We start from the raw sequence: 14,179 nt of genomic DNA on the forward strand, positions 1-14,179 counted from the left end.
CAGAAAGACAATATTATATGAGCATTTTGCATATGTTTTTAAGTATAAGAATATATAAACGTAAATTTGTTTTTAAGTAAGCAGATCTTTCACTTAAAAGTCACTGTTGCTTACTTTTTAAATTTTTTTGCATAATGTTACTCAAAAACTTTGTCAGTATTTGTCCAATAAATGCGGCAATTTTAAAAGATTTTAACCGGAGATCGTGCTTTTATTATTGTGACCGATTTGACACTAGCTGAATGGTTTGGTTTATTTTTGCAGCAAAAGAGGAAGTTGCGAAGCAAACCCTGTAACCAGCACGCTAGCTGTATTCTTGAGCCGCCCTAAGCATTGAGAAGGGGAATAACAGGAACAAGCGCGCGGAGTATTATATATTTTGTATAATTGTATTATGTGTCAGATGTATAACTTAAGTGTGCATATTCACCCGCTTTGAAATTACAAACGGTAAAGGCAAGTTGTCGTGACCAACAGCCATAGAATAATGTCTGTTTGACAGCTAGCAAGCTAACGAAAAGTATGTCTTCATCCTTCTAGAAGAGCTAGCGAGTTAGCCATCCGCTGCAGCGTTAGCAGCTGGGTAACTTAGCTTCGAACCGCTTGACACAGAAAGCTAATTATCGTTGCACGTTTCTCCGGTGCTGGAGCCGGTGTTAGCTAGCGTTAGATGTTCCGCAGAAACAAGATTCCATATTTAACTAAACGGAATTAAGACGACAATGCAAACAACTGACCAACACGAGATAGACGATTCAGTCTTAAGCCTAACGTTAACTTAGTAACTGTAGCGAAAACGCGTTTTAATCGAGCAAGGTACAATTAAGTAAGTCTTAAACGTTATTGTAAGTGAAGTCAACAATAACCGTCGCTATCTAGCTCGTTTTGTGTTTAGTATCGATCTCGGAGAACAGACCATGATGAGCCCCCTCTGCGGTTACGTTAGCCAGCAACACCTTAGCTAACGTTAGCTACAGAATTGACGAGCCAGAGAGCTCATGTTGTCTTATTACTGTAATTAATCCGAGAACAAGTAAACTGAAGAAAGCATCTGAGCCACCTAAACATGGTAAGTATCATTGTAAGCGTGTTATTTACCCAAGCTAGTTATTCACGTTGTCGTCCTGTCTTACTTGCTAATAGCTAACGTGGGTGCTTAAGGGTTCGATTCATATATTTGAACAGGAATATTCAAAGTTATGTTTGTAGTGTATTCAAATGTCTTTACGTGTAGTTAATAGTGTATGGTTGTATGTATCACTGTCCTCCGTGCCATATAACGGTTTGTGAGAGGCCAGGTAACGTTATTTCACGGGATGTGACAGCTCGTTAAGCCATTTCAAGGTGCAAGACGCCCATCTTGCAAAACGGAACATTTGCTGCGAGTAGTGTTGAGCCTCGGCAAGTTGTGGCTTATTTGAGGAATTCAGACCTGCCTGCCACAGGAGCTGCTCTTTAAAATCTCAATTTGCTATCTCGTTAATGCTAAGCAGGGCCCTACTTCTCCCACCTACCAGAGCCTGGTATTGATATAATGCAAGTGTTGAGATTACAACTAGATTAGACCTGTATGAATTCTCATTCAATCCTCAATGCTGAACTAATCTATACAAGCAAGTCAGATCGCAGTTGTGAACTGAAAAACTGCCAAACTGTGTGGATTATGTTTTCATGAGACAATCCCAGTAGATACACAGCAATCAGTGATAGGTGTTCAATGATTAACTATAGCTATGTGTAGGCATGGACATCATGTGAATATGTAAGTTTCCAACTCACTGGATCTAAGGGTGACCCACCTGAGCAAGGTGTTAGATAAGGCTGCAAGCACTGACGTCTCACTAACATCAATAATGTTTCCTCAAATCAGCCAACAGGGTCATTCTTTGTCAACCAATGGATTGATGAGAACTGCGTAATACATTTATATGAGATATGTAAGATACTTGAATGGTAATGCATTTCTAGTTCTCGGAGAGGTGTTTTGAGTGGCTTATGATTGGTCTATAGTCGGGCATCTGTTGTGCATGTATACTGAATGACGAGCACACCACCGAATTGTATCTGTCAAACGGACAGATACTGGTCTGTGGGATTATTGTAATGCTAATGGTTAGATGATTATGTCAAAAATACAGTGGGTTGGATTTTGCATATTGTCAAATAGATGGTCTAAATGTGCGTTTTGTATTGAACCTTTTTTTTTATCATCCAATAGGCTTCAGAGGAGTCATCGCTGCGCGCACTGGAGAGCCTTATGACTGAGTTCTTTCATAGCTGCACAACCAATGAGCGAAAGAGAGAAATAGGTAAGTGTACTACCATATACTGTGACATAGGTTTAGTCGTCACTGTAGTGTGTTTAATTTGACCTGAAGCCATTTGCTTTCTATTAAAAGTATTTCTTGTGTCGCTTTTTATACACTTCCTGTATTGTGGCGCATTACTTTCAGTCTGTCTGTAAGTGAACTACTTCATTGTACCTCTGTCACTTCCTTTTTTCTGCAGAAGAGCTGCTGAATAACTTTGCACAGCAGACGGGAGCGTGGCGTCACTGCTTGTTTTTTCTCTCCAATACTCGGAATGAGTATGTAATGATGTACAGCCTCACAGTATTTGAAGTAAGTCCTTGCGGTGGGAGATGAATATTTTCAGTTACGAGTACTGCCTAGAGTCCCTTTGAGCTTTTTATACTTTGAAAAAAGGAAGGTACACAGAGAAGGGTATTGTGTTACAGTGCTGAGAACATTCTTTTTTTTCACACTGTTCTTGTTTCCTCATTTCTTTAATTCTGCTAAAAAAAGTTAGCTAAAAATAATGTGTAATGCATGTTGCATGGGCTGAACGACCAAACATCCTGTCACCCCTAATGACAAACTTTCACCTTTAATGCATATCTGAGATGTGTATATGCTTAAATGAAGGTGTTTCATTTGCAGCATTAGGTTTGTAGTGGAAACATTTTTTATTCATAAATGAATCATTCAAAGGAGTTACTGATTACACATATTATTGAGAACTGTTATAAAATATTGTCTGTATAAACGTCTCTCTCAGACACAGCTTTGACGGCTGATTGTTCTTTTACTTTCAGAACCTGGTGAACAAGATGTGGATCGGTGTTGCTTCACAAGACAAGATGGAGATTCGCAGCTGTCTGCCCAAACTCCTACTTGCTCAGCACAAATCTGTCCCATATTTCATCCGTAACAAACTGTGCAAAGTCATTGTGGACATTGGTCGCCAGGACTGGCCAATGTTTTACCATGATTTCTTTACAAACACCCTTCAGGTAAGCCCTGCTGCTGTCGTTTCAATCATCAGTAAATAGTTGCTTTTTGATATGTTCTTAAATGCTTAACAAAAGTTGACAAAGACACAGAAGATACATTAAAACAACAATACCACAAAATCATAGCTTCTGTTGGACTAAACAATTGTTCTCTGATAATGGGAAGATGCTCTAAATATGTGCCCCTCTTCCTTTACCTGTCACATTTATTCAAACTATTTCAGGTTTACTTTCTTTTTATTAAACCCCGTGAGTTTGGAAGAATGTATTCTTTAGCGTTCACAGTGTCACAAAAAGAAAGTAGTCAATGTATTTTGTGAGGATGTGGCTGGTCGTGAACAAGTGCAAAAAGCTACATTATGACCTACAATAAATCCTACAACATCGTAGTATTGCTTGGAGAACAGTAATGAAAAACGGCTTCAATCATCTTAGAGGGACGAAATCAGTTTCTTTGATTACAAAATGAAAATTCAATGGATTACATTGATTAAATTGAAAAAGAAAACCGTCCTCATTGGAGGTCCCTCTTCCTTCCAAGAAAGGGGCTGGCCTAAAGTAAAATCACAGCTGATTGGACAGGTCTAGTAGATATATGGTCTCAATGTATTGTGACTGTTCTACCTTTAGTATTTGGTAACATGTAAACTATTATCAAAATATAATTCAGTAATCTTTATTGATAGAGCTATTGTCTGTTAATCTCTTGTAAACCACAGTTGATCCAGTCCCCAGCTCTGGCTTCATTGGGGTTGGTGATGTTGAAAACCACATCGGAGGAACTTGCGTGTCCTCGAGAAGACCTGAGTGTTTCCAGGAAAGATGAGTTGCGTAAACTTCTGCTGGAGCAGGTACCGACAGTGCTTGGACTCTTGACGGGTGAGAACAACCTTTAATACTTAGTGCAAAAGTGATTTCCAAATGTACATTTTATCCTGGTTGTAGTTGCTGGGAGGTCGGAACTACTGGTTGTTACATGCACACATGGGTGTATGTAACTGAAGAGTGAGTTAACAAGGGATGTAAAGGATAGCCTGAAAGCAAATCAAATTTTCAGAATCTACAGAAATGAGATTTGAACTGGAGTCAGGCTGCCAGTCAGAACAAATGTTTTGGTTGAAAACTTTCAGTATATGTCGGTAATTGGGTTCTTGTCACGTCTTGTTTTTCAGGTATCCTGGAGACCTATTGGGACAAACACAGTGTCATAGCTTCCACCCCTCCTCCCTCGCCCACCTCAGGGGAAAGTGGTGAGTGAATGGTCCTTTAGTAAGATAAAACTGCAAAGACGTGCTTGTAAAGTGGTGGTAATCATTGAATAGTTATAGTAGTTTGTTGTGTGTTAACCAGACCGTTTCTTGTCTCTTTCATCCATCAGTGGAGTTGCTGGGCAGTTTGTTTCAGGGCAGTCAGTACTCAAAGCTGCTTTGCCAGCCCATGGCAGATTTGGACAATGAGAGTCAGCAGCTCTGTTGTCTTGTTTTGGAGTGTTTGGCTCACCTGTTCAGCTGGATCCCTCTGTCCACAAGCATCACACCCACCCTGCTGGCATCCATTTTTCATTTTGCACGTTTTGGTTGTGATCTTCGGACAAAGGCCAAGCCAGGATCCTTCATCTCCTTAAACTCCTGCTCGAATGGTCAGCTTAATCCTGGGACAGTGCCACCAGCATCGAATGGAGGAGGACGAAACGGCCAGCAGAGCGAGGGCACCAAGGGGGACCGTGCCCGGCTTGGTGTATACGCCATGACCTGTGTCAATGAGCTTGTGTCAAAGAACTGTGTTCCAATGGATTTTGAAGAGTACCTGTTGCGCATGTTCCAGCAGACCTTCTTTCTCCTGCAGAGGCTGACACGAGAGAATAACGCTCATACAGTCAAGAACCGCCTGCAAGAACTCGATGAGAGGTATGGCCTCAATCCATTGGTTAACACTAATATATGTGCATACTAGAGTGTATTCTATCATGACAATGGCACCATGAGGTCTGCAATTGGTTATGTTTAAGTTTGATGTACTCAAAGCTAACTTGCAGGCAGAAGTTGCACTGTGGTATTTCTCAGTCTTTGTTTTCATCACTGCTGCTGTCTACATTGACATCTTTTGATATTTTCACGAGTGGTCTTTCAGTATGTGCAGACAAACAAGCTGCATTGTCACGATGTGGGCGCCTAGCCTTGATTTAAGAAATTGTATTACTATCAACCCGCATATACTATATGCAGTTTTTGTTGACTTTAATGTTTTCTCTTTCATCTTGCAGTTACTTGGAAAAGTTCACAGATTTTCTGCGCCTGTTTGTCAATGTTCACTTGAGACGAATTGAGTCCAGTCCTCAGTTTCCAATTGTAGAGTTTCTTGGCCTGCTTTTCAAGTACACCTTCAACCAGGTAATGATAATTGTGTCAAGCAGTTGGTTGTTGATTTCTACATTTTTCTTGAAAATTAGTTTTGACAGATTACAATACCTGCTTCTCATTGGTTCAACAGCCTACCCATGAAGGCTACTTTGCCTGTTTGGATATATGGAGTGTCTTTTTGGATTTTCTAACGACCAAAATCAAAAGCAGACTCGCTGACAGAGAAAGTGTTCTAGATAGGTAAGTCGCTCATATGCAATCGAGTGTATAAAATTCCTAATGTGGTGTTATTGATTTGTTGTTGCATTTGTTTAAAAAGTGCTTGTTTTAATATATTTGTGTTTGGTTGGACAGGTACAAAGATGCCTTAGTTCTTCTGTTAAGGGAAGTTCTGAATCGCATTCAGTTCCGATACAATCAGGCCCAGTTAGAAGAGCTGGATGACGAGACTCTGGATGATGACGTAAGATTCATTTACATATGTTTCACCGTCAGTTGCACGTTTGTACTTATTATGTATGTCCTGTGTATCTCAACAAGAACTCAACAATAAAAGATGATATTATTATTAGCATATTAACCTCCTTAAGACGGGCACACGTTATAAAGGCCTTTATCTCCACTTCAGAGTCTCTGTTCTTTTTGTTTGGTAACTATAGCAACAGACCGAGTGGCAAAGGTACCTGCGTCAGAGTCTGGAGGTGGTTGCCAAGGTGATGGAGCTGCTTCCATCCCATGCATTCACTACTTTGGTAAGAGATCATTTCTGGTGTCACCTTGACATTCGGTACGGTGTTTAGGCATCTTTAAGTGGACTTCATTCAAGTGTTGGTGCACATAAGCTGCAGGAGTGGATCTGCTTCTCTGTCTGCTGGGTTCTTAATATGTTTGGTGTCTGCGAGAGGTACTCATCCATAGCCAGTATTTTACCTATAAGATAAAGATTAACCTATAAGGTAGATTGTGGTCGACACCCTTCCCAGTTTGGAGGGGCAAAATCATTCATCTGCTTCGTGTGTGACAATAGCTGATCGGTGACCTGCCCGATCGCTGTCGTGTCTCTGTTCATCTCTTGTCTCTAGGCCCTTAGAAATGCATAATCTATAAACTTGTTCCATATGTTAGTTATTAAAAGATCACACACACACATCTCAGCGAGCACTTCCTCTGTTGCTGTATGTGTCGCAGTTTCAGCCTTCAGTTCAAAACTGAAAATGTATTAAAAGAGAAGAGATATAATCATTTCAAAACATGTTTTAATCTAAAGAAATATCCTGCTTCAATCCATATTTGCTTGCATTCAACCTTTCAAAAACATTTTCACTGTGGTCAAACAATGTCGCAAGCACACAAAGCACCTTTAACAGTGAATGCGTAATAATAATTATACATCTTAGTTCTTCATAAAACTAAAAATTGAATTCCGTTAAATATTATTCCATAAGTTATGTCTTGAGTTCTGAGCTTTGTCTTTCAATTCCATGCTGTGCATGTTAGGTGTTTGTATGTGTATAGTATACTGTCTCAATTAAAGAATATACAAAAGAAACAGAATATTTTCACATGGCTATTGATTTTATTATTCCATGTTAAGAAATGTATTTTATCAGTTGCAGCCTCATCCTTATTCCTCTTTTCTCTCTCAAGTTTCCAGTCCTCCAAGATAATCTGGATGTATACCTGGGTTTGCAGCAGTTTATTGTCACCACCGGCACAAGTAAGTATTTGTTTTTTGAGATATATTCGCATTCGGTGATGCTAATTAAACATAGTGAAATGTTTTGATGATCTGTCACGTTGTCCTTCTTCCAGGTCGGAGGCTTAATATCTCGGCAGAGAATGATTGCCGTCGGCTTCATTGTTCTCTCAGGGACCTCAGCTCTCTACTTCAAGCTGTGGGGCGCCTGGCTGAGCATTTCATTGGGGAGGTTTTTGCTGCACGTTTCAATGACGCCCTGGCAGTAGTGGAGAGGTCTGTGCTCCAATACTCTTCCAAAACATTAATAAGTGATTCTTCTCTCTACATCATGAGTTTATATTTGTATGTGTTTCTAGTAGTACACAGATATCCAATTTACTCTCATAGAAGAGTAAACAAACCATCAAATATTCACATTTAAGAAGCTGGAATCAGAATTTTGACTTTTTTTTTCTATGACTAAAACCAATTAATCGGTTATCAAAATAGTCAACAGTTAACTTAATAGTGATTAATCGTTTCACATATTCTACAGTCAATATTAATGAATCTTGAATTAACGCTAAGTTGGTTGGTTTCTGGTTTGGCGTCTTGTTTAAGTTGTTTAATGTTAAAATGTGTTCATTGATTTTCATACTATTCCAAGTGGTATACATTTACAAATAAGTGTTGGTGGTTGATTTTCTGTTGACTGTTGCTCCGTTAAAGAGGAAATTATCACCATTTGTTCCGTTTTCTAGGTTGGTCGAGGTGACTTGCTACGGCTCTCAGACCAGCCTTTATGACCTGGAGACCGCTGTGCCTTCTGTGCTCAAGCCAGACCTCACTGACGTGTGAGTATCACATGTTTAAAGCAAAAGCCAACATACATGTCACACTATTTGAATATGAGAACAGTTGTTATCAAATGATCTATGTAACTGACAAAGTAAAAGGTGAATTGAGTGTTTAAATATATATATATATATATATATATATATATATATATATATATACACTTACAGACGTTTCCCCCGCATGAACAAAAGCCACAGAATAGCAGCTCTGGCTGTTCGCACAATGTTGGTGAAGTTACCTCCCGTTCATAGCGTTTAGAGCTACTATTTCACAAAATGACGCTACAGAATGATTTTATTTCCGTGACTGACTGCAGACCAATCTTTATGTCATTTCAATGTTATGCTTCAGATCTTGATGTCATTTCAATGTTATGCTTCAGTGCTTATTATAAATTCCTTACAAACATAATTAATACAACCATATACTGAACATATCTCAAGTCATTTTAGGTTAAGCTGAAAAAGAAGAAGTAAGTTTGTTTTATTGAGTTCATTGTATAATCATGTTCTAACTCCGTGTGTATGTGTGTGTTTTGTTTATTCCAGACATGCACAGGCCCTTGCTGCTTTGCAAGCCTACTCTCATTGGCTTGCACAGTTCTACAGTGAGGTCCACACTCAAAACCAGAGCCAGTTCATGAACCTCATCACATCTACAATAGATGCCAGTAGCCCTCTCATCACAGCGAAGGTAGCTTGCCTCATGCTAATGCTTCAATATCATTAATGCAGAATCTCGTATTTGGATCAATAAATATATTCAAATAGATTATTAGTCAAATAACACACAGTGCAACTCATGGATACTTGAACAAAACAAATTGTTGGTTTCATAATGAGTGGTTCATCAAGGAGGAAATATAATAAGGGAAATATTAACAAACACTTAAAACCTTTTGCCCATGTTCACAGGAGCTTCTTGTTGTTCTTTTTCAACCTTATTCATCTGGTGCTTTTGCTTAATATTCCCTTTACTTGAGTGTCATTATGATAAAATGGGTCAATTGCATTCATTCACAAAACGGGGGGAGGAAGATGTTAAGGATTTGGCTGAGAAACGACATAGAGAGTGTTGTAACCAAATGGTTTGTCTTTATTTCCAGGTACCTGAAAAGTTGCTGCTCTCAGCATGCCATCTGATGGTTTCCATAACCTCTACAGTGCGGCCTGTGTTTTTGGTGACTTTGCCAGCTGTTCGGAACATCTTCAACCTCATTACTGCAGAAAATCAGACCCGCAGACTTCCCCAAGAGGTAAATGTTTGTTGCTTTTGTTTTGCATATATGTTTTGCGATCATTTAATGGATTTATTCAGTTTTGCAACTTTGAATTTAGCTTATGAGTTGTGTGCTTAATAGAAGTGGAATTTAAGTTATTACTCTTTGTATGTTTGTGTGTATACAGGCTCACATGTTAGTATGTAGGACTTTGTCCAACATGCTGCTTCTCCCGTGGCCGAATTTACCAGAGAGTGAGCAGCAGTGGCAAACGCGCTCCAGCAACCATGCCAGCCTGTTGGCAGCGCTCACTCGAGAGTATAAGGGAATAAGAGGGACAGTGAACATTACTCCACGGCAACCCGATCTGGATAACAGTCAGTACTTTTCTCTTTCTTTTGTTTTGTCATTCTTACTGTGTTTTTTTAAATTGTATTTACAGCCTTTTTCACACCATACCATTCTTTTGACCTGCTCTGAAGTGTGTCTTCTGACCTTTTTCTACTCCAGTGAAAGCAGTGATACATCAGACCCTGCCTGTGCTGAGAGATCTAGTGGACAGCATCTCTGGGGAATCCACCAAATCCCGTCAGATCTGTTACCAGAGTCTTCAGGAGTCTGTCCAAGTGTCCCTCAGCCTTTTCCCAGTGTTTATTCAGCAGCCAGGTCAGTGTCTCCATCTACAGTTTGTGTTAATAATTTGATCACAGTATGACGATGATCTAACACGATGATTCCCTCACTTTTCTGTAGTTACTTGTCCTGTCACAGGGGACTGAGGCCTATCCCTGTGTGCACTGTACCTGGTCAAACATGTGTAGAGATATTACTCTGCCTCCTAGTAGTACATGCATTGTGATAACACTTCATCAGATCCACACCATTTTATATTCTAAACATGTCTCCATTTAAGTGACAGTGCCATAATCTCTGCTATAGCAACTTGTATACTGTAGTCCTATTGGTTACGTAAAAGAAAATACTTTTATATCACTTAGGATGTCCCATGTTCAGTACAAAGCCATACTTTGTTTGCATATAAATAATTGATAGCTATTTTGACTAAATTAAAATAATAGTACTTAGTAATTTTTTTTTAAATCCTGAAGACCTCAACTAACTTGGTCACAAGTTAGTGGGACTGGCCAGCTTTTTAATTGTCACTTCTCGTTCCCAGATGTGACCGATGAGATGCTGGCCTTCTTCTTGACGCTATTTCAGGCTCTGCGAGTACAGATGGGTGTTGCCTTCACGGGACAGATCATCCACACTTTCCTCAGCATGTTCACCAGGTAGTATTCCACCCTGTCTAGATGAATAAAGGTTTAAACACTGAAAATGCTGATATCACTATTAACACTAATTCATGTAATGTCCCTTTGTATGTGCTCCAGAGAACAGCTGGCAGCCAGTATTTTGCAAGAGGGCAGTGCAGGGTGCAGAGTGGTACAGAAGTTCCTGAAAATCCTACAGGTGGTCGTGCAAGAGCCCGGTCAAGCTTTCAAGCCCTTCCTACCCAATATCCTCTCCTTGTGCATGGAGCAGGTTTACCCGGTTGTGGCAGAGGTCAGTTGCATGAAGATTCATTCTGGAGTTTGATTTTGTTGGCTTGATTAGCCTGCCAGCACCTAAAAGTAATGTGGTGTCACTTATTACTGTCACTTGGATATCCTACAAAATGTACCTAGTGTAACAAATGTATAATTGTCAGTGGAAAAAATGTGCTTTATTATGATGTAATTTCTCAATTTATTTGTTTTTTGGCGTTCATCCAATATCCTGGACAACAGTTGGTCATTTATTCTCTTGTTGTTGATAGCGGTCTTCCCCAGACGTCAAGGCAGAGATGTTTGAGCTGCTATACCAAATACTTCACCAAAACTGGAGGTACTTCTTTAAAACGTCAGTCTTAACAAGTGTCCAAAGAGGAGCTGCTGAAGATACCATGGAGAATGAGGCCCAGTTCACAGCTGCCATGCAGGTGTGTGTACACATGTGTTGTAATCACCATCATGCCTTTTTAATAGAGCAAGAACATCTAGGCTTTGATCATTGTTTGACTTTCTGTTTGGTTTTTTTTCAGTTTATTTCAAATTATAAAATGAGCTAATTGTACCACAGCTAATGGATAGCGTTATTGTTAAATCTATCCACTTCATGTCCTGACTTTTGCTGAAATGTCTTAAACAGGCTTTTGGACAGTCTTTCCTGCAGCCTGACATCCACATCTTCAAACAGAATCTCTGTTATTTGGAGTCACTGAACAGCAAACACAAGTTGTATCACAGAGTAAGTTGAGCTTTTATGTCGGTGTCTTGTTTTTAGAGGTCAAGCATGTCGTGGAACGGAGTCGTTCACTCACATTCAAATTCTAAATTTCACTCATTCCCTTTTACCAGTCTGCAGATTGTTCTCAAGGGGAAACTTGTATATGTATGTGTGGCCGAGAACACAGTGGCAGAGCTCAGATCACTGTGGCCTTTGTTCTCTTTCCTGTGATTACTATAGGAAGTATTTTACGATATGATTGAATCTCTTAAGATATTTCAGATATAATACACAAAAATGTAAGAGAAACAAACATAAAAATGAATAAATATCTGCCAATTATGAGCAACAGTGAATGGGCCCCGGTCCATCTGTCTGCCCTGCACGAAATCTCCGAACCCAGGGAAAGAATTAAACCAAACTCTCGCACAATATGTCCGTGATGAAAGGATTCAACTGTTTCGATTAAGACCTGTATCTACACACTGTTATTTATTAAAACCAACAGTGAGTGCTTATAACCATTGTCATTACTTTATTTTACTTTAGAAGCTTTTCCGGACCTCGATGCTCTTCCACTTCATCAACGTGCTGCTGCAGGTCCTTCTTCACAAAAGTCACGACCTTCTTCAGGAGGAAATCACCCTCGCTATTTACAACATGGCCTCTGTCGACTTTGATGCCTTCTACTCGGCCTTCATGCCAGAGTTCCTCAATGGCTGCCAGGGTGTGGACTCCAGCCAACGAGGTGTTCTAGCACGCAACTTCAAGCTTGAACGGGTACGAATTATTATTCATATTCATACTTAACTTAATTAAAACTGAAATCACAGCTTCAGTGCTTGTGTATGCAGTGAGCTGTGGGTTTTGTTATTATTTACCTAATAGGTTTCCATGGTTCGGTATTGTCCAGACTTTTGGCTCAATCGCTAGTTTCAAGTCTTCTGCGATACATCATGATGTTCATTTAGTAAATCATGGTCACATTTAGAGTAAAATAGACAATATAGCAGGTTCTGTGTTGAATGTTGATTATTTCTTCTTTGCACTCCAAACATCATCAACTTGTGTAAATTAATATTCCTGTTCAACTTCTCTCTTCTTTCTCAAGGACTTGCCTTCGTTCACTCAAAGCGTGCAGCGACTGGTGAATGACCTTCGCTACTACAGACTGTGTAATAGTAGCCTGCCGACTGGCACCATCAAGCTATAGCACAATGACTGCTCGAACCACTCCATGCATCAACTATGATCTTCAAGGACTGCCTGTGCTGACCACTTTGCCCAACACTCCTTCTCCAATCCAGCGTAGCGCCAGCTATTCAAAGTTATGGGAAGGAACAACACGCATTGTATTGTCGAGAAATTGGAGGTTGAGGATGCTGCTGATGTATTTCTTTGATCTCTACTGTAGAAGGTTGGCGCATCATTTTTTTATTTTTAACAGCGCCCTCCTAATGTGTTGCCGATGATATTTTGGCAAGAAATGAAACCTGGTCTGCTGTTGGCTTTTGCCCAGACCTGGAGCAGTCTGAGCCACGCCTTCTTTCCCACGAGTTGGCGACAAAGCTGGGCTGGGACTGAGCACTTTCAACTCATTTTGAGTTTTTAAAATGTCTGCTTTTATTCATTTTGCCTTCAATTTTTTCATCTCCAAAGGAGACGGATTCTCAACTTAAGATCTTTCATATCATTCCATTCTGATAAAGAGACAACTTGCTTGATTAATAAAGTGCTTTTTTAGTAAAATTCAGGTATTGATTACTTCATGTTTATATTGATCTATGTGCCCAACTTTTGCAGTGTTGTCACAGTATTGCTTGAAGAATGATGGTTGTATAAAGAGATTTCAGACTTTTCTGTATGTTTACACTGTTTCGCTTTACACTTGTCAATGACTTTTTAAAATCCCTTTTAACTTAATTACATCTACTTTTTTTTTTTAGAACACATGCACCGATAATCAAACTGTTGGTTTGAGTTTTCACAGAACTAATGGATAATGCAGAGCAGATTTCAATTTTCAGAATTGCTAAAGCCTTTGACAGATAAGAAGCATCAACAGCAGGTTCAATGTGTGACATGTGACGCATCATGTGACAAATGCTGTCTGAGGACGTAGTATGCTGAAGATGAGAAGCACAGAAAGAACAATTAAACATCTTCACAGTAGGTATAACAAATCCACAAACTCAATATTAAAAGTTGCATCAGCTTTTCTGTAGTTTGACCTCAGTGAGGATTGGAGCTTGCGTGATGCTGTCTATCCATGGATTTAGATGTCACGATGTTTTACCATCTCCACAGCTGTTCGTGGCTGCTGTCTTAATGCTGAAAGCAAATGCTGGTTCAGTTATAACAGCACATCCATGTAACGCTACAGTATTAAAGAAACAGGCTGCAGGTTAATGTGACCGCACAACCTACAGGTGAACGGAACTAATGGATTTGATCGCTGGACTCGCCCAATGGGATTAGAGCTTATTTTTGGCTCAAAATCTCAT

At 39.7% G+C, this 14,179-nt stretch overlaps 1 protein-coding gene across 1 annotated transcript; it reads left to right on the plus strand.

Annotated features, from left to right (window-relative positions):
• Positions 1-304: 304 nt before the first annotated feature.
• Positions 305-13,541, plus strand: xpo6 (exportin 6). The gene is made up of 24 exons (XM_079176796.1): positions 305-1,069; positions 2,219-2,309; positions 2,509-2,621; positions 3,095-3,292; positions 4,012-4,171; positions 4,465-4,542; positions 4,671-5,199; positions 5,556-5,682; positions 5,783-5,892; positions 6,007-6,115; positions 6,312-6,404; positions 7,300-7,369; positions 7,465-7,624; positions 8,092-8,184; positions 8,737-8,881; positions 9,294-9,443; positions 9,595-9,784; positions 9,918-10,073; positions 10,585-10,699; positions 10,802-10,973; positions 11,227-11,388; positions 11,598-11,696; positions 12,225-12,455; positions 12,787-13,541. Exons 1-24 carry the CDS (start codon positions 1,067-1,069, stop codon positions 12,886-12,888), a joined length of 3,456 nt encoding a protein of 1,151 aa, XP_079032922.1. The 5' UTR covers positions 305-1,066; the 3' UTR covers positions 12,889-13,541.
• Positions 13,542-14,179: the final 638 nt, after the last annotated feature.

The sequence above is a fragment of the Pholis gunnellus genome (genome assembly GCF_910591455.1).
Source record: "Pholis gunnellus genome assembly, chromosome: 17".
NCBI lineage: Eukaryota > Metazoa > Chordata > Actinopteri > Perciformes > Pholidae > Pholis > Pholis gunnellus.

Excerpts from the sequence above, each read along its gene's own strand:
- xpo6 (XM_079176796.1), top strand. Across the intron at positions 2,310-2,508 it reads TGAGCGAAAGAGAGAAATAG|AAGAGCTGCTGAATAACTTT; the intron begins GTAAGTGTACTA and ends TTTTTTCTGCAG. Across the intron at positions 10,700-10,801 it reads TTCCTCAGCATGTTCACCAG|AGAACAGCTGGCAGCCAGTA; the intron begins GTAGTATTCCAC and ends TATGTGCTCCAG.